This window comes from Micropterus salmoides, unplaced genomic scaffold (assembly GCF_014851395.1).
Source record: "Micropterus salmoides isolate LMB-PRFRI ecotype aquatic unplaced genomic scaffold, ASM1485139v1 Ms_hic_scaffold_14, whole genome shotgun sequence".
Lineage (NCBI taxonomy): Eukaryota > Metazoa > Chordata > Actinopteri > Centrarchiformes > Centrarchidae > Micropterus > Micropterus salmoides.
This window is the reverse complement of record NW_024040485.1, coordinates 16,510,065-16,530,952: the sequence shown is the minus strand read 5'-3', so window position 1 is coordinate 16,530,952 and position 20,888 is coordinate 16,510,065. Positions and strand designations below refer to the sequence as shown.

Sequence of the window (20,888 nt, the reverse complement as noted above, 5' to 3'; positions counted from 1 at the left end):
GCCGCAATCAGACTAGCTGAAACAAGCTAGAATATATATTTAAACAAAAGTTTCCATAGGTGCCATAGTTGCTAAAAAGTGTTGGCTATAACACTGTGGTCACTTTAATCTTTAATCTTTTTTTCAAAAGAAGTTGTTGTATTTAAGCAATTTAGCTTTTGTTTTCTTTTTCAGAGAGAGAATATCTTTGAGATTGTACTCTTGTATTTGTTTTGTTTGTACATGTCAAAAAATGTGGTTTTACTGACACAGTTCTGCTAAAGACTCATTTCATATGTGGAGTCTTATCTGTTATCCTTAACCACCTCCTCCAAAGAGGTTACAGTTTCTTGGGAGATATCAATGGCCATCCCTGGTGACAATTGGGATTTAGTCATTCTCCATTACTGACCTGACAAGAGCCTCCAGGATCCTGTATGCTCTGTCCAAAGACGACCTGTTTGGTGAGATTCTTGAACATGTGTCCTGCTGCCCAATGTTTGCAATTTATTTTGTCTGTCACTAACATTAAGAATGACATACTGAAGAGCACCAAATTATTGTTTGTTTGTTGGCAGAGTGGGATTTTAGCTGATGTGACCTCTGACCATTTTTGTAGCGGGAAGGATTTAATTACTAATCTTGCTTGCTTGTTTAGGTTATGATCAGGGCTAAACGGTTGATCCAGAGTATATGAAAGCATCCAACTCCAACTGGTCGTCTTCTATAAAGCTGAGTGAACATTTTAATAATCAGCCATCTGTTGGAAGAGGCCTCCATCTCAAATGTGAGAAATTGACACTTGTTTAATTAATTTCATCATGTCTCGTTTTCCTAGTACAGGCATGTTAAATTGGAAAGCATCGTTTGACAACAGATGGCTTGCAGTGTTGACTTTCTCAAAAGAAAATCCTTGTGTGTTTGGCTTAAGGACGAGTACAAGATGACTCAGTTGTTTATCTGGTTAAGGACCATGAGCAATAACTGACAGATTGGCTTTGCTTATGATGTTTTAAATCTCTACAGGTGGTGTCCTGACTCTGGTGAGGAATACATCTGGGGGTGGGAACCTCTGGGTGTCAGTGCTTATCTCCTGGTTGCTTGTACAGGTAGGATAGTACACCACATACAAGGAGTGGTTACAGTTTTCATCTGTCCCTTGCCCTTACCCTGAACCCCTTCCTGTTCATATTGCTCATTTGTTAGATTAGCAACCTGGTTAAATTGTTGCCCTGTGAATTTACCTTTTACCCACCTTCCAAAGGGATATTTTTTTTACCATTGTGCGTCGACAGGTACCAATAACCCCTTTATTGATGGCTAAAGAAGAATGATGAGCGGTAATGGACAGTAAAACAACATTAAATTGATGGTAAACAACAGAAAAACATTATAGCCATTTACACCCTAATAGTCTGTAATAGTAATGTAATATTGTGTGTGTGTGTGTGTGTGTGTGTGTGTATAATAGTTTTTCATGAATTGCATTCAATTCAAGGCAGATTTTATTTGTTATTTACACACATTTCATACTGAGGACATATTTAAAGTAGTAAATTCACTGACAAGGCAAAGGGATATGGCATCACCTTGTGTAATTTTTACACTGCAGCTCACTGACATTAGATCTGGCAATATGGATAATTTAGGGCTGCTAAACTAGTCCACAAATGCCAACTTAAATTATATTGGTGGGTTGTGTAAGTTTGAATCAGATCCAAATCTTATCATTATACTAGTTACTATTTTGCAGATAAACCTAGTAACCCTCGCCTCACAAAAAATCATAACATCAGCATATTAACTTGATAGCAAGGTTTGTTAAATTTTGTATTTCTTTTATTTTTAATTCGTTGACGTATATAGTATAGCTGTAATTTGAACCAGTTAAAGTGTTTATCGGGGTGGTTCATAATGGGGTCCAGGGACATCCAGGGTCCTGAAGCTGCTCATGTAGTCTAGGGAGCTATATTGTTTGTATACATTGTTTTCAGTAACACTAAATGAATGTGTGTGCCAAAGCCTGCTCACTGTTATTGCTAGAATGATTACATATTTGAATTATCAATTCAAACATGGAGCAGCACAAAAATACAAAAAACTAAATTAATAACAACAAACAATTACTAGGTGGTAATTTTGGCAAATCTCCTACAGCCTAGTGTTTAGAACCTCTGGTCTATTATACAGCCATTCTTCTAAGAGTGGTGTTTTGATTGTAGTGTAAACCAAACCAGTGTTCTCCATTCCTTCCACTATGGGGTGCTGTCTGACAGTAAATTAAACACCATAGCTGTTGTGATAATTTTCTTGCTGTTGTTAAATGCTGCTGTGAACCTGGCCTGTTTGGCTCTCAAATGGGCTTCTGCACCAAACGTCAGGTACAGTGCAGGATATTGCTGTAAATAAAGTTTTTTTGTTTGCATGACCACAGTTGGAAAAAGTAATTTTCTTTCCATATTCTGTCATTGGAGCCAATGCAGTAAGGAGTGATGAGAAAGCATGTGTAGCCCTCAAAACAAGTAGGATGCACATATGTTTAGACTCTCATACCTCAGTCACAGCCTCTTCACATTAGTCATGTGTATTTTACAAAGTAGTTCTTAAATTCATTTGTCTAGTTTGGTCCATTAGTCTGGCCTGTTGAGTGCCTGTAGAGGGCAGTATATGCCCACAATCATCATGGTTGCAGTACAAAGTCTGGCTTTACCAGGCTGTTAGTGTATTGTTGTAAACTGTGGCTGATGTCACTAATGTGTCACAGGTTTTCTCTATCTCAGCTTCACTATCACTGTCTCAGCACAGACCTGTACTGGTTGACCTGTTGCTCACTGGCTGTCTTGCTGGACTGAACAATATTTCAATCTCAAAACTCACCTGTTTGAGAATGAATAAATAAAAAAATATATCTTCATAGCAGTGGCTTGGTTGGAATGAATTGTAGCATGTCACGTGGGCACGAGGAAGAAACCTACAGCTCATTCCTCATGAACAATTTTAAGTTCATTCAACTTTCTGACATTTTCACTTAGCTCACAGAAAAATTCCAAGGGTTTAGAGCTTTGAGTGGACATTGGGATTAGGCCAGTATGTGGTTTGCACGTGCACACTCCAAAGGAAGATATTCATCCAATTCAATATTATCATGAAATGGATATCTTAAATTACATCTTAAATATTTCCATGCTTAATTTCTGTAGAGGAGAACACCTTGTTCTACATTTAGTTCGTTCCATTATTTACCTAGTCTGGTTTGTCATTTGACAAATGAATCAACCTCTGAACTCGGCTGTTGCATTATTAGAGTATCAGTTCTAATGCTTTGAAAACTACCTGAATCATTCAGTGAGTCATTTAGCACAGGAGCTCTGTGGTGGGCAATGGCGAGACTGTAGCTACTGACAACTGACAACTCCATCTGTGGCACGTGTCACGTTTGGTTACAGAAAATTCCATGAGTTTGTACAGACAACCTGCATGTGGGAGGGAGTGTGTTCACAGATAAGGCGCAAGTACTATTAAGGGATACCACGTTCACAGTCGAGCAAGAAATATGGGCATCTAAGATGTAATAGACTTTTCCGTCATCTAAACATTTTTTTTAAGGAAAAAACTTGATTTGTCTTTATATACAAAGAAGCAATAGTTCACCTGTAGATTCAACCGAATGGTCAGAGCAGTCAGATTGAGGGTTATCCTTCTATTCTGTCTAAGATAGCAAGTGGAAAGATTGATGGACTGAATCCCTTGCGACCCGTGATTGGCTGGGAGGGTTGCTGAAGCAGGAAAAGTGTAATAAACTGTCGGCAAGTGTTTTTGTCTCAAATTAAACAGACCATTTGAAATACTGAATATAAATACTGTAGCTGGAGCATTAGTTTTAATTGCAGGGAGACTCTAAACTATCTGTTTTACACTCTAGCCTACAGCATCTACCTGAGGTGTTAGTTAAGGAAGAAGTGTTTTCCATGTGCCAAACACATTAATTTCTACTTCCCCAGCCATTTTAATGTATCAGAAACTGCTATCCCTTCTAAATAAATTTAGAAAACAGGTTAGTCGCTGTAATTATCTCTTTTCATGAATACAACTTTTGATGCCTAAGTGATCAAAACCAACCCTTGCTTTTGTTTTTCAAAATGGATGACATTAAATAACCATACCCATTTCATTCATAAGTGCACTGAAATAGTACAGATGTATCGTCATCACTGGGAACAGGAGTGCAGTTTGAGATGTGAAGTGGTGCTTGTAGCCTGCTGACTAATATCTTTAGTTTCCGTCTGCCATGTCGGGAGTGGGATCGTCACAGAATCTAGACATGGAAATAATTCTGATCTGCATCATTAAACATCCACTGATCAATAGGAGAAACTGAGCCATAAAAGGGGTGTGGTCATGATATCGTCTGCCCCCTGGATCTTGTAACCATATGTGAATTGGGGTCATACAGGAAATGGAACCTTACAAGAACCTTATCAGAGAAGAGTGTATTTCCTATGGAGCTAAAATGCTAAAAATAAATAACTGAGCATTAGTTCAGAAAAAGGAATTGCAAACAGTGAAGATCATCCTGATTTGCCCTCTGTAACATCAGTGGACCTTATCTGGAATAATAACTATTGCCCCCATTCATCATGAGCTGAACTCAAAGATCTAAGACTTTCTCTATGTACACAAATGGCCTATTTCTCTCAAATATTGTTCACAAATCTGTCAAAATTTGTGTTCGTGAGCTTCTCCTTTGCCAAGATAATACATCCTACTCACAGGTGTGGCATATCAAGATGCTGATCAGGCAGCATGGGTATTGCACAGGTGTGCCTTAAGCTGGCCACAATAAAAGCCCACTCGAAAATGTACAGTTTCACTGTATTGAGGGAGTCTGGGGGGTCCAGAAACCAGTCAGTATCTGGTGTGACCACCATTTGCCAGTGCAACACATTTCCTTCGCATTGATCAGCTGCGATGGATTGGCGACCTGTCCAGGGTGTACCCCGCCATTTGCCCGATGTCAGCTGGGATTGGCTGCAGCCCCCCCGCGACCCTGCGATGGACGGAAGGATAGAGTTGATCAGGTTGTTGTTTGTGGACTGTGGAATGTTGGTCCACTCCTCTTCAATGGCTGTGCGAAGTTGCAGTCAGGTTGAGACCCCGATGAGGACAACGAGCATGCAGATGAGCTTCCCTGAGACGGTTCCTGACAGTTTGTGCAGAAATTCTTTGGTTATGCAAACCGATTGTTGCAGCAGCTGTCCGGGTGGCTGGTCTCAGACGATCTTGGAGGTGAAGATGCTGGATGTGGAGGTCCTGGGCTGGTGTGGTTACACGTGGTCTGTGGTTGTGAGGCCAGTTGGATGTACTGCCAAATTCTCTGAAATGCCTTTGAGACGGCTTATGGTAGAGAAATGAACATTCAGCTCATGGGCAACAGCTCTGGTGGACATTCCTGCAGTCAGCATGCTAATTGCACGCTCTGTGGCATTGTGCTGTGTGATGGAACTGCACATTTTCGAGTGGCCTTTTATTGTGGCCAGCCTAAGGCACACCTGTGCAATACCCATGCTGTCTGATAAGCATTTTGATATGCCACACCTGTGAGTGCTCACTAACACAGATTTTGACAGATTTGTGAACAATATTTGAGAGAAATAGGCCTTTTGTGCACATAGAGAAAGTCTTAGATCTTTGAGTTCAGCTCATGATGAATGGGGGCAAAAACAAAAGTGTTGTGTTTATAATTTTGTTATGTTTGTTATGGATAAGATAAAGCGTCTCTAATCGCCATTAGATTTAAGCCATGACTGGAAGAGAAACCCCCATATTCTATAGTCAGTATTTCCCATAAAACTTTAGGGGTCTCAGTAGTTAATTTAACACCCCCTAATTTTTGTTATAGTGTTGATGCTGAAAATGAGTGTTCCACTATTAAGATATTAAGGTCATTGGTATGATTGGGGGAATGTTTGCTCAATGACTCAGACTAGTCCTGGTGGTTGCCTCTTGCTTGTCCCTCCTCAGCAGCACCCAACCACCCAGACTCCCAGATTTTCTAGCTCTGACTGACAAAACGTTGGCAAACAGTAAACCTAACACCAGACTGCATACTTCCACAGTCTGCTTTCTACAGTCCAGTGTTTCAGCTGTCACCTGGTTTAGTTTGGCATGAAAAATAACCTGGTGGATGCACTTTATCATTGGCAGTTGGCTGTGATGGCAAGTTTACCTTCTGACGAAGCGACAACGCCATCTGTGGCGCACGTCACATTTGAGTTTTCATATGAGTACTGACACCTGCTTACACGTCACTGACAAACTGCATGTGGGAGGGAGTGTGTTCACAGGCGGAGGCAGTCTAGCCTCCAAGTACTATAAAGGGATACCACGTTCGCAGTCATGCAAGTAACCCAGACTCCTGCTAAAATATTAAGGACTGAACACAGCATACAGCAGTCCTACACACTTCATACACAAAGCAAAATTTTGTTGCAGTTACAACATCCGCCGATGTTTTCTTTATAGCCCTGGGTGTCAGTTTGAGGGTGATCCCTCCATGCCCACAAGATGAAGGAGCTGAATCACTTCCGACTGAATGGCTGTGGGATGCACAGTTGCTTCTGTATGAAAGCGTAAAGAACTGTCAATAAAAAACAGTATCTGTCTGTGGACCTTTCAGTTGGGCTGGTGCTTGTGTTGAGTTACACACAACAGTATTGACAGTTATTTTTTGTTTAATGGGGGATGCATTAGTGCCCACTTGACAGAGAGTGGGCACTAATGCAAGTGTTTTATCTTCAATAAAATGGACAAATTCTAAATCAAAGGAAACTGTATTGACGGGCATCAGCCCTCTGCTGGACTAAATTAAATATACATTTCAATATAATTTGAAATGTCAAATAGGGCGAATTTGTTTTTCATCCAGGCATATTGTGACTCTGCTGTATATGTCAGGGTACATAATAATAGGTATAATAATAACAGTTGTATATATAATATTTAATAATTATATATTTCTTTTGGTTTTCAGACCCAACACTATCTAAAAGTATAACATCAGCCTTAAACATTAGTTAAAATAAAAAATGACTTTACATACAGCTGAAGCATCATAACTCTTATTTGCTAAAAATCAGATAAAACTGTTCATGTTAATGAGATGTACAGTGAATTAAAATAATTACAGAAACACTGACAAATCACAGCAAAACTGTAGACTTGAGGGCAAGAATGCTAATGACCTGCATCTGTCTCTTTTTGAATACCTCAGTATGCTGACCCTTCATAAAAAAGTGAACCCGTATGAAAACTACATAGAAAGCTGAATGCTTTCTGTTCTGCCTTTACAGCCAGAAGTGATGTACCATAGGCAAGTTTGTGGAAGTCCCATATAATTAATGACAAATTGACTTGAATTGGTTCTGGGTAACATCCTTTATGCACTCCAATAATGATCAAAGTGTTTTTCAGTATTGCAAGGGGAGAAACATTGTTTGGTGTGTTTGAGTCACATGGTCATGTGCCCCTTTTTTTTCCTCTGAAAGGCAGCATGTGGCTCAAACTAAATTTGCTCAGTTGAGAGAAATCAAAATGTCAAACTTGCCATCTGTCATTAATCTACTGACAGTACTTTGGAGATCCAAATGTACGTTTGAAAATCTGTCACATTACTGGAACCTTCTTGGCCGCAAAGGGAATAGTGCAATGCATTTTTGTGTACTGACCACCCACATAACTGTCTTACCATTATCTTCAACTCTAAAACAGTTTAGCGAGGTTTGGCCATCTCCATGACACTCAAACCTGTCTAATTTTCTTCAGTTTTATTATCGTTAAGGCTCTAGAAAAAAGACATTTAAACTGTTGGCTGCATTTTTCCTCAAGTAGGAGCTGGCAGTCGTCCATCCCATAGTGCTTTTAATATCTATAGCCTGATGTGAAAGTAGCCCACATCATCTGGCAGCAGTCTATGTGACGTAGTTCAAACTGCTGTTACTGTGGAAATAGCACCACTTTATCTCAGAGTGGGAGGAAGATTGCAGACTTTTTTTTTTATCCCGTGGGAGTGTACACTTCTTTTTCCTGCTGCACGAATATATCAAGTTATTTGTGGACTAATGATAATACACAGATTGTTACCACTAACCATATAATTTATGTCAGTTCTCAAATCCCAAAATATAATGTATATTGTTGTGATTTGGGATGCCAGTTTTGCTTGCATCCTTTTACTGTGTTGTGGGATACTGAGCCTTTGGGTGACACGTTTCACAAAAACATACTCATAGATGTCTGGTCTGAGAATAAGAGAGAGTTTTTAATTTTAAAAAAATATCTCTAATGGAACTGAGTCCAAAGAGGTCGTGTGTGTCTTATTTTTCAGTAAAAACAGCAACAAGTTAGGCTCAGTTTTGTGTATGTTTATTTAATAATAAAAGCGTCTGCCAAATGAGTAAATGTAAATGTAATCACCGGATCAGGTCAGTATTCACTGGAATCAACTTGTAAGATGATCCCACTCGACTCAGTGTTTGTTGCTTTCAGCATGCTGTTTTAAGTGACACTAGTTGTGGTGATACTGATGATCATATACCATTAACTGTGTCACTTCACTCCTCATACCAGGGATGCCCTTCTTTCCATAGAGGCCTTGAAGGACTGCTGAGCTGATTTGCGTCACTCCCACACTTTTACTTTCAGACAGCAAATGGGAAACACTTGAGTTGCATCATCATGTCTCATCATGTTTTTGAGCCATGATGGTTTTCGTGGATATTATTAATCCTAGTTTAGTGACATATTAGGACATCTGCGTCACTGACTGCATAAGGGCAGATTAGTGGATGGGCTCTGAGGCTTGTTTCCATTGGCAATGAAAACACTTACATTGGTCGACAGATTCATTCCATTTTATGTAAAGTTGATGGGGAAAAAATGTCTCCATCCAGAAGTCATGGTTGAGAGTACTGATACTATGAGCGATTTTCCTTTTGTTTGGATTGTGTGCTAAGCCTCAGAGTCTGAGGCAGTGAATACAATATATGTAATAAATGGCAACACTGCCAGTTTGTAGCCCAGCCTAACAGCAGAGTCACTTTAGAATACTATAAAACATGTCTGTTGCATCTATATATCTATACATCTTTGTATACATCTATGTATATGTACAGTATCTCACAAAAGTAAGTACACCCCTCACATATTTGTAAATATTTGATTATATCTTTTCATGTGACAACACTGAAGAAATGACACTTTGCTACAATGTGAAGCAGTGACTGTACAGCTTGTATAACAGTGTAAATTTGCTGTCCCCTCAAAATAACACATCACACAGCCATTAATGTATATATCGCTGGCAACAAAAGTGAGTACACCCCTAAGTGAAAATGTCCAAATTGGGCCCAAAGTGTCAATATTTTGTGTGGCCATCATTATTTTCCAGCACTGCCTTCACCCTCTTGGGCATGGGGTTCACCCAGAGCTTCACAGGTTGCCACTGGAGTCCTCTAAAACTCCACCATGACGACATCACGGAGCTGGTGGATGTTAGAGACTTGCACTCCTCCACAGGATGCCCCACAGATGCTCAATAGGGTTTAGGTCTGGAGACATGCTTGGCCAGTTCATCTCTTTAACCCTCAGCTTCTCTAGCAAGGCAGTGGTTGGAGGAGTGTTTGGGGTCGTTATCATGTTGGCCTACTGCCCTGCGGCCCAGTCTCCGAAGGGACGGGATCATGCTTAGGGGATCATGCTTAGGGGATCATGCTGTGACATACTGTCACAGTACATGTTGGCATTCATGATTCCATCAATGAACTGTAGCTCCCTAGTGCCGGCAGCACTCATGCGTCATCATTTTCACATTATACCACCCCATGAAAGCAGGTTTTAATGACTACGAACATTCTTATTATTTTTAAGTATGCTTTGCACCTGCCTCAGAATTCTCTTCTCCTCATACTCTGACACACTCGCACATACCTCAGGTACACACCCTGGCTTGCCCGGTCTCTCTCTCCCCCCGTCTGGTCCATTTTCTCCATCAGCAGTATGTTTTATAAAGTCGCCTGAAAGACTGAGAACTCGATGAGCTGCACGTCGGCTTATTAATGACGTAGCCTATCAAACAACTGAAACCAACATCTGCACTCTGTGTGTTCACTGTTGCTTCACCTGGACCATGCGTAAAATATCCACTTCGACTTGTAACATAAATTAATAGTCTAAGTTTTTTTTTTAACCGAGTGAAGTCTGTGCGAGAACACATGCACATAAGATGAGTGCTGCCCCCCGCGCACGCGCCCGTACACCCGAAGACCTTTACAAAAATGTGAGGGGTGTACTCACTTTTGTGAGATACTGTATATACTGCATCTATATATCCATTTATTCATCTCACATGAATATGTGAGGAGAAGAGGTTGTGACTAAGGTGTGAGAGTCATAAACATATACGCATCCTACTTGTTTTGGGGCTACACATACTTTTCCATCTCTTCTTATTGCATTAGCTCAGCTTGACGCAGAGCACAAGACAACTCTAGTTATTTCTGCCATCTGGTGCTCTGCTCCGTATGTGCTGGTTTTCTCTGCAAGAAATGGCTCACACCACATACTCTGTTCCATCTGTGGGCCCATATAACGGTGAAGGAATCAAGACAACAACAACCATTTTGCTAATTTTCCGTGAACAGCTTTGTTTCTGTGGTTAAGAATCACATTTTAATACTAGAAGGCCAAAAACTATTACAAGCACTACATGTTTTTATATTTATACAGTTGCTGAATTAGGATTTTTGAACGTTCTGAGTGGAAAGGTGGTTTGTTTGTTACTCCTGTGTCTTGGTGAAGAAAAAAAAGATAACAGCTTCTCCATTGCAACAGGTTTATCACTTGGCAGTCCATACGTGATGCATGTTATTACTGAGGATGGGAATAAATAAATATATAATAATATAAGTGTAAACACAACCACACAATATTATAAATTGAGGGGTGTCAAACTCATAAATTCCACCAGGCATTATTAGACTCTGCAATTGGAGTAATGAGTCCTTTAGTGCCAAAGCCAGGTCATAAATTCACCACTGACAAGTGGTTTGACCAGCAGCTAACAGGAGTCCAAACCCAGCCACTAGGGGGACAGTTTGACTTTTGACTGACTCCTCAGAAGAACAGAAATCAAAACCATCCCCAACATTCAGTTGTGATAATAAAATGGTTGCAACTGAACAATATGAAAGTTTTGTGTATGCGTACAGTCATTATTATTGCATGAATCCATCGAGAACTGATTTAAAATATACTTTATTTTTCTCAGGCTTCTCAAAATTAAAAGAACTTTAATATAAAACAAGCTATAAGACAAATGTAGATGAAAATCGGAGCTTTGAATGTAAATGTGCTAATGTAGCCTATAGCCTTTAATTAATTATGTTCTTTTTGTATTCGACTATTTGACATGCGACAGAACACAGCTTTGTAACTTAGTGCTTGGGGAATGAAATAAGAATTAAATAACACGTGTTTTTGTTATGTGTGGGCCTGTGTAGGCTATTACAACATATATTAGACGCAGTGTAACTGCAAAAACAGCACTGCAACACCATTGCAACATAGCACTGATTTTATGTAAGGATGGCTGTAAATTAGATAACAGCCTCGATCAAAGACACCTTGTTATATCACAATTTTAAGGCGAGTCGAGGAACTTTTGCGCGCGAATGATTGCGCACCAAACAGTTCAACCACATTGGCCACACACACACACTTGTATAACCGTTTAGATAACACTGGCTCTCACTGAGCCGCTGTGAGCCAACCATCGGCACCGCTTCATTCACCGGCAGCTGCCTCGTAGTGATTTGCTCTCGCCTCACACACGCCGGAGGAAGCCGTGGGTTTCCACGTGAAAGCGGTGACATCCTTATGTAAAATGTTTGACAGCACTGGAGACCAGTCACAGCGCTGACCGGCAGTTATCGCAACGCCTATTGCTTCAAATCGGTGCGAGGTAGAGACGGACGGCTCTCTGGGCCAATAGGTGGGGAGCTGGAGGAGGCGCTCAGGGCGGAGCTCGAAATGAGGTCACTGCTTGCTCTGGAGATGAATGACAAAAACCCGTCTGGAAACCTAAACAGGAGAGAGCAGTGTGTCAGAGCAGCCTAGGACCGGCGGAACCCCTACGCTTTTCTTTAGTCGGGATTCAACCAGAAAGAGCTCCATATTGAGACTTTATTTCACGAAGACACCGGCATCGGGAGAGGATTTGCATTTTGTGAGGTTGGTGGAGTTTAAACTATGCTCTATCGGTAGCCTATTGCTGTGTGGTTAAAAAAAAAAGCACTGTTCAGTGTGACAGATTATTTGTTAGTATTAACACCACCGTTAAGGAGCTGTAATATGCATGTGTAAAATACTAAAAGGGGCGTGAAGCGTCAAAGTTGCATAACTGTGTCAGTGTGAGGGTCAAACCCGGTCAGTATGTTAGCCTACAGCAAGCCGCCCTGCCTCACATGACAGCGAGGACGTGAGTGGTTGGTAAAAGCCTGTCGTGTTGTGAGCTGAAATACCACCAGTGATCTGCGTTTAAAGCCACCTACCTTTACATGAGAGTAGAATTCGCTACGCAGTATCACGGTGCTGCGGAGTTGACCGAATAACTGGCGGAGATGTCAGGAACACATGGTGCAGAGTTGAAGACGTGCTTTCTGGTATCGCTGTTACACGATAACTCCTGCCTTACATAAAGAGTCTACTGCAGCAGCACATGACAGAAGTTCATACGCAGCACCGATTAGAGAATATGTGAGCTATGGTTTTCCCCGAAGAGACTGTCATCATGCTGTGCATGCTTGAGTCAGGCGGTGTGCCTATTTGGGTATGAGGGGATAAATCCTTACATAAAGGACAGACTGGCTCTTGGGAGTCATTCATTCATCCATTATACAATGTTTTGACAGTGCTGTTTAAGTTGTTAAGAGTGAGTATCTAAGTAGGCTACTTATGGAAAACTACTATGGTACAATTTGATGCCAGTGTTCAGATGCAGCTGCAACCCTACAGGCAATTTGGCAAGATAATTGACTGCAATCAATCTAACATATTACATTCCTGGTGCTTTTCACAGCTAAGTATCTTGTTTCTCCAAAGAATTTCAACTTTTCAGGAAACATGGGGCTATTTTAGCCTGATGACACAATGCATTTTTGACATTATGTAAGGAGTTTTAAAAATGGAGGTTAATGAATTTTCACAGCCTGTGTAGTAGGTCATAAGTCGGAAATAAAATACTTATCTATCGGACAGCGACAGTAGTTTACATCAAATCATTCACATCATTAAAATACTCTACAAACTATTACTATTACTTCTGATTCCTGATTGCACTTTACTTCTGAACGCTTGTTTGCGTATACCTAAAGTGAAAGTTTGAATGGAGAAGTTGTAATGGGGTATGTTTGCACTATTGGCACTAGTTTTGGTGTTTATTTCTTAATGGAGCTGTTGCCAGTCTGAAGGAGGGAGGACGCAGAGATTAATTAAAATCATGGCATATTTGTGCACTGGCTTTAACATGGCTTAAAGGAGCATGAAGCCAAGTCAAGAAAGATGCAATCCAAAAAATGAAGTATTGGTTATATAAATGTTGCTGTTATGTGTTAAAAGTGACACAATGAAATAGCATTTTTCCCTTAATTGTTTTGGTAAAACACTTAATATTTACCATTGAAACATGGAACTTTTTATTTTAACAGCACCATGCAGTAGTCATATTAAGTTTTCCCTTGGTGACTGGAGAGGGAGGAGAAAAGAGGAGTGCTGCATGTAAGGCTGGGGAGGGAGAAGTCATTTAGACCTGTTGATCTTACTGTTACAATCTTCAAGGCATTGGCATTGCGCCAGGTACAAACCTCCACACCTACAATTTCAGCAGAAGAGGAGGTGCTTGGAAATGACTCCTCCCTCTTTTTTTTCTTTTTTTTTTTTTAGCCATTAGGAAAATGGATAAAGCTTTGGGTGGTCTTGGAAAGTACAGTATGCATTGTGCATGTGATCCATTATGACTCTTAAGATATCATTGATAGACTTATTTATCAGACAGTGACAGTAGTTTACATCAAATCATTCACTCATTAAAATACTCTACAAACTATTACTTCTGATTCCTTATTGCGCGTTACTTTTGAATGCTTGTTTGCTTTTACTTCAAGTGAAAGTTTTAAATGGAGAAGTTATAATGGGGTTTGCTTGCACTATTGGCACTAGTTTTGGTGGTTATTTCTTAATGGAGCTGTTGCCAGTCTGAAGGAGAGGGGACGCAGAGATGAATTAAAATCATGGCATATTTGTGCACTGGCTTTAACATGGCTTAAAGGAGCATGAAGCCAAGTCAAGAAAGATGCAATCCAAAAAATGAGGTATTGGTGATATAAATGTTGCTGGGATGTGTTAAAAGTGACACAATGAAATAGCATTTTGCCTTTAATCGTCTTAGTAAAACATTTTAGTATTTACCATTGAAACATGGAACTTTTTAATTTAACAGCACCATCATTGAGGATAGATGTAGGTCAGCGAATGAGGAAACCACTCCATAGAGCAACCAGTTATGCATGTGAAAAAACTTGCAGCGCTTGTTTCCTTAAAGTTTGGACTATTGCATACACACAAAAAAAATAATTTACTGTTAGAAATCGCTTTAAAGTAGCAAAAAGAATAACATATCTAGGAGTGCAGCAATAGACTGATAAAACACCAGATTACATGCTGATGGTCAATAATGGATTTGCAAATATACACACTTAAAATCCTTTCAGAGACTTGGTTATGGGTTAAATCAGTCTAAGATATTGAATAATGGAGACTGAAAATTTTATAAAGCTTCAATGCTAACCTTTGGTAGGCTATTGAAATGTAATATCCAGCCCTGATCAGAGTTTTTAAAGCCATTGATCTATGGTCAAGATTCACTTTCTAACTTTGCTTTCAACTGCATCTCAGTGAATGAAACTTGATCATCACGTGTTGCAGTTGTTTTGGGGTAAGCAACTCTTTTTAGCCTGCAATAATAATTATTATATATTTATTATAATAGCTATATGTGTTCATTTTGGTACTTTATCTGAACCCACCCACTGTAAACTTATGCAAGTCCTCATGCAAATTGAGTCAATTGTACAATATAGTGACTATACAACGTAATTAATAAAATGAATGCCTCCAGCATGAGTCTTAGTTATGAAACTGCTCCTGTGTGGTTGTTTAAGATGGTTTGAGCTGACACATTAGACGATAAGATCAGAGCATTGCAATGTGAATATCTTATGTGGATGTTGATTTTCATACAATTAATTTGATGATTGGGTAGTAGCCTGTATGTATAAATGAATTCTGAGAACGTCTTTTATTTGGTAGAAATGATCTGTCCGAAGATTTCCTCTGGAAAAGATGAATTACAAAAAAATCAAATAGTGAGCAGGGTAGAACACATCATAGAGTCAAGTGTTATGAAAAGAAATTATAGCTAGAGAGGGAGTTGTTTTTAAAACTTTTGAACCGTTTGAAACCTTCTCTTTACCAGTCTTTTTATTTTTTAAGCTAAATAGGATTTACATGAAACTAAACCCCTACATTTATAGGCTGCATTTATGACTGGGTGTTAATGGTTGAGCACTGAGAACAGCAACAAGTTGGAAAATAAGAATGAGGCAGAAGAAGCTTGTGAGAAAGGCTCTCAATCCAACTGTTTAAGAAAACAGATTATGTTGTTGGCAAGACCTAACAACATAATCAAATTTAAATTTCCCTCCCCGATTACAGCCTTAGCTTTAATGGTGTCAAACCATGTCTGAATGGAGTATTCTATCCTTTTTTTTTTTTTCCCCAATGATTAAGTGATTTATTTTAAATTATCTCTGTTGAAGTCCCCTCAGATTCAGAAAGGCCAAGTGAGCAGCATGTTCCCCACAGGTCAACATTCTGTTTCATCCCTTGATAGCCTTTTGATTGCATTAAAATGACTAAAAGGGCTGAGAACAGTGATATAAAACCTGTAATTGAGTTATGTTTCTCATCTTGCCTTGTTTGCCACCTGTTCCTCGTTGTACCTACCTCGGTGGTGGATGTAACTGCTACCTAGACCTGCTACCAGTCTGTGCACTTTGACAAGAAAGCTTCATAACTCGGCATTTGAATGTTTCATGGCATGTGTTTATACATCATGTAAAACCAGTGAAAGATGTGACATACAGCAGTGTCCCATGCTAGAGGAGAGTACGCATTAAGCTCCCTGTGCTGTAACTCAGTTTAGAATGCTGATTGGTTTCCTAGCGGGGAAGAAGGAAGTCCACATTATTCTCCTCCATTTCCCACCCTGCAGCAGCTCAACAGGATGAAATAGATTTGGTTAATGACTGTGAAAAAGAGAATAATCGCATTGATCGTTGAAGTCGCCTCAGGTAACCCTTACTGCAGGCGCACTGGACATTTATAGACTATTATCAAATGGTGAACAGGTGGTTAGAAAAAAGTAAATGTTATTGACTGATATTGTATGCCATTTATTGACTGTTCTTATTAGTTATCTTTTAAGCAAGTGATTATTTGAACGACTGCTTCATTCTGAGTAAACTCTAGAAATGAAGTATAATAAATCACCTCAGTAAGAGTAAGTATTTGATTTTCCATTCTGAGTGCACGTACGGTCAAACAAGCCAACCCTGTTGGCCTGCAGCGGCACACATCCCTTCTTTTTTTTTTTTTTTTTTTTTTTTTAACATCTGCCTTCCATGTGTATTTTTCTTTAACTCACTCTTTCTTTCTGAATTCAGTGCATTGTTATTGCTATGAAACAAGGCTGCGAAAGAAAAATGCATACATTTACTTAACCTTTCTTGCTCTTTTTTTTTTATTTTTTATTTTTTTTATCTGTGCCACTAAATTGTAGCTTTAAACATCAAATCTGTTAGACACTTAATACAGAGCACCTGGCTTTTGACAGAACTACATACAAGTGATGGGAATGTTGTTCTCTCACCTGTGACAGTATTAAAATGTACTAATGTAGGTACAGAAATTGCTTACACTCCACATTTCATTGAAGGATGATGCCCAAAGGGAAGAATATTTCTAGAGGAGGAAGTGTATGTCCTACCTATCTGCCCTGTCTAAATTGCTAAATGAGCTTGTATCTGGTCACCGTCCATGTTTAGATAGCCTCACTTTCTCTTTATCTCTCTCGCGCTGACTGTCTGCTGGTATCGAGCCAACAGATTTGGCGTGATAATGAGCTAATGAGGTGAATGTCTAGCAGTTGTTAACTAGTGTGAAGTCACGGACTTCAGTCAGCTATTTAACTTTGGACCACACTTTGAGTAGCTAGTAGAAGTTTGTGCACAATGTTCAGCATGCACAGTATGTTGGCTGTAATATCTCGTAGTCAGGTGGTCCACTACGAATAATAGGAGGCTTGTTCTTGTTCTGCAGAAAATAGTTTAACTACATCGCTGCACTTTGCACAGAAGACAAGTCATTGCTAAACTCACTGCTCCAGTTCATTTTACCAAGTGGTCTCTGAACTTCAGAACCCTGGTGGCTCACTTATTTCTTCTTGGTTGTCTGTCATTTCACTGTATGTCGACCCAGTTCACTCAGTAGCATGGTGACCTTTTAAACATTTCGACATACGGCAACTCCATCAGGCTCATGAGTCACACTAAGAAAACCCTCCATATACAATGCTTGTGCTTGCATGGGCCTGACACTTAAGACTAACTTGGTTAGACTAAATATTCACAGCTACATACCCCCACAGAGCTCAGGTGAATTAAGCAAGGCATGTGTCTTCCGTCAGAGGAGAAAATAGACATTTTTCCATTGCAGGGCAGAGAGGAAGTCATGCCACCGCTTAATCAGGTTATCCCTAGAAAACAAAGCTGGAGGGTTATACATGGACACCTGGGCTTATGGCTTTGAATGTGACTCTAACTTGTTGCCTAGAAAAAGGATTATAAACAGGAGATACGGCTTTTTCCCCCTGTGCTCTAAATCCCAAGTTTAACCATAATTAACATGTCAGACTGATGTTTGTATAGCTAAATTCAAACAGTTCAATTTGGTGACTTCAATGGCGAGACGGAAGAAGAGACAATCATGAATCGTGGGTTACATTACATCACTATGGTATAATTAGCCTAATTCTACATCATTAGTGGGCTGAAGCAGCTCTACTTTTTCATCTCATCGAGACTGTTTTTGCACTTTAATATATGTAACTCTCAATAATGCTTCTTGTCAGATATATTCTATTTAACTAATTCTCTTGGAAACTGTTGCTTCCATTGTCCCTTAGCTTGTCATTAACCAAAATCATGAATACATGGTCGTTGGTCATTGTAGCATTTTTATAACTGTATTTCCCCTTGTACATTTCCGCTGCTGAAAATTACGTAGAAAACATTTGCATTTGTTTCTCTGATTGTGGTTACTTCCCAGTTTTCCTTGTGTTTATTCCAAACATGCCACTGTTGATGTTCCCAAAATAGAAATGGATGTTTCTTCCTGTAACCAGAGAAGATTTTCTAGGAAAGATCTGCCCAGACACGCATGCCTCTTTCTCATATGCTGAAATCTGGCATTTAATTAGCTTCATTTTCTGAGATGACACTAGTTTTGTACAGGACTGTGTATAAAATCCTGCTTGCTGCACCACATGCCTTCAGAAAACAGGACCAAAGTTCCACACTGTTGGCTGGTAACCTATGGTGGCATTCAGATAAACGCAGTCTGGTGTTTTGTGTCCCAGGGTGGATGATCCTTTGAAAGGGTTGCAGGGCTCAGATGGGACAGACCCACTGTTCTAAAAGGCCACACTGTCTGCACAAGAGGGTATTTTCACTGTACTGTGTTTCACTGAGAGGCACCTGCAGGGCCAGGGGTTAACCCTGCTATGTTCTCTATCACACCAGACAAAAGACACCTTTTTGAAGGAGGATAAGTGAAGCATTGATTTATGTCTCGAGAAAAGATTTTTGAACTGTGTGCATGATTGTGTGTGTGTGCTTGCAAGTTAATAGTAAGTTAATACAGGAACCATGCCAGTGTTGCTGCATACCTCAACTAATGTAACACAAGTCATGTATACCTTGCATATTGTTGACCTGCGTCAAATGTGTGCTGTAAAGTTAAGATTGGGTTCCTGTCCTCCAGGCGGCCACTGAATTCAGTTCATGTCAGTAGGGCATTAAAATGCTCTTGAAACTTACTTGACATAGGTGATTTGTTTCAGGCAACGTTCTGTCACCTGTCCAGGCAGAGGATTCCACCATATGTCTGCTCAATTGTATGTTATCTAAATATTTTTTACTTGAACTTGTAATGGATGAGCATTACTTCATTACTAACATGTATAATCTCCTTCTCTCTACAGATCAAACTTTGATTCTCTCCAGCACCACCCTTGTGAAAATGGGGTGATTGTGTTCTTTCCTCATCTGTTTAACTAACCTGGAAAAAACCCAGGGCAACGCTCCTCCTAATGTCAGACGATTCAGACTCCAAGCCCTACCGCTTCCCTGTGCTAGAGGATGAGGATGGAGTCTCGGGGTGCAGAGTGTCCACCTCATGCAGCTCCACGCCAAGGGGGGTCTCAGGGTGCAGCTCCATGGCACAGCTGCACCGAATGGGTGGCTACAGCCAAGGTGGGCCTGACCTAGGCCTCCCCTCAGAGGGTAGCGACAGCAGCGGTCAGGACCCTGCTGCCTCACCGCACAGCCATCGCAAGAATGCCCGCTCCCGATCGCACCCCGATGAGGACGTGGAGATGAAGAGCAGTGGGTCCAGCGGGAGTGGAACCGAATCGCACAGCAATGAGAGCAACGGCAACGAGAGTCATGGCAATGAGAGCCACGGCCATGAGTCAGTAGGCAGCTCCAATGGCAACAGTAAAGACTCGGCCCTGCTGGAGTCTTCTGAAAGCAACAAGAGGTCAGTGGTGGTTGTGGGAATGATGTCGCCATTATTAAGCCAGTTTTTCTCGAGCTTACTGTGGTTGTGATACTCGAGTGGGGAGCTCCTGTTCTTATTAGCAAGCTGTACAGGAATCCTCCCTGTATCCAGTGATGTGTGGTCTTTGTCAGCACTCTTCTGTGACAACAAATCAATCTTTTTCAAGATAAAACACTCCTGAGCTGCCCAGTTCCAAAACTGGTCAGCTGTCAGAAAGAGGAGTCAGCAGCAGGATATATTAAATAGGGTTTACATGGCTGACAGGTCGCACTGTCCGTGTTGTGGTTGTAAGCTGGATGTAAAATAAGGTTTGTGATTCAGCCACACAATCATTAAGCACCCTTAAGCACAGAAGCAGTATAAAGCATTACATATGCAGGGATATATGCAGTGATTGTGATGCGAAGCCATGCATCAACCAGCAGGTCAGCAGAAAGGATAGAAACAACAAAGAAATCCAAATCGCAGCAGTCATAGGCTGACAAAAATGGGTCATATGTAAATGTCTATCCAAACCCTGATAAACACAATTAAGTGAAAGAAAAAACAATGTTTTGTTCATTTCAAATTACTTTGCTGGAAGTTATGCTGAACCTCACGTCTCTTCTTTTTGCCCTAATCGTTAACCTTGACATTTTCATATATAGACGGATGTCTTTTAAGGCATAAAAGATGAAAAATCATGTCCTCTTTGCCTGCCACCTCCATAGGTGGTGCTAATTAGCAGAGTTTCAGGAGCGGGACCACACATCAAAAACGTCATCGCCAGCATTTCCATAAATACCCACACGTCCTAAGTCCTCCCCTTCCTATTCTTATTAGCAGGCTGTACAGGAATCCTCCCTGTATCCAGTGATGTGTGGTCTGGTCGGCACTCTTCTGTGACAACAAATCAATCT

At 40.4% G+C, this 20,888-nt stretch overlaps 1 protein-coding gene across 6 annotated transcripts in view; it reads left to right on the top strand.

Moving 5' to 3' along the window:
• per2 (period circadian clock 2) overlaps positions 1-20,888 on the top strand; it is a gene marked incomplete at its 3' end in the record, with an annotated part of 50,654 nt that overhangs the window by 6,602 nt on the left and 23,164 nt on the right. For 2 of the 6 annotated variants that reach the window (XM_038718024.1, XM_038718021.1), the window contains 2 exon segments: positions 12,064-12,264; positions 19,412-19,968. In XM_038718024.1, the coding sequence (XP_038573952.1) occupies positions 19,520-19,968 (449 nt within the window). 6 annotated transcript variants of the gene reach the window in all.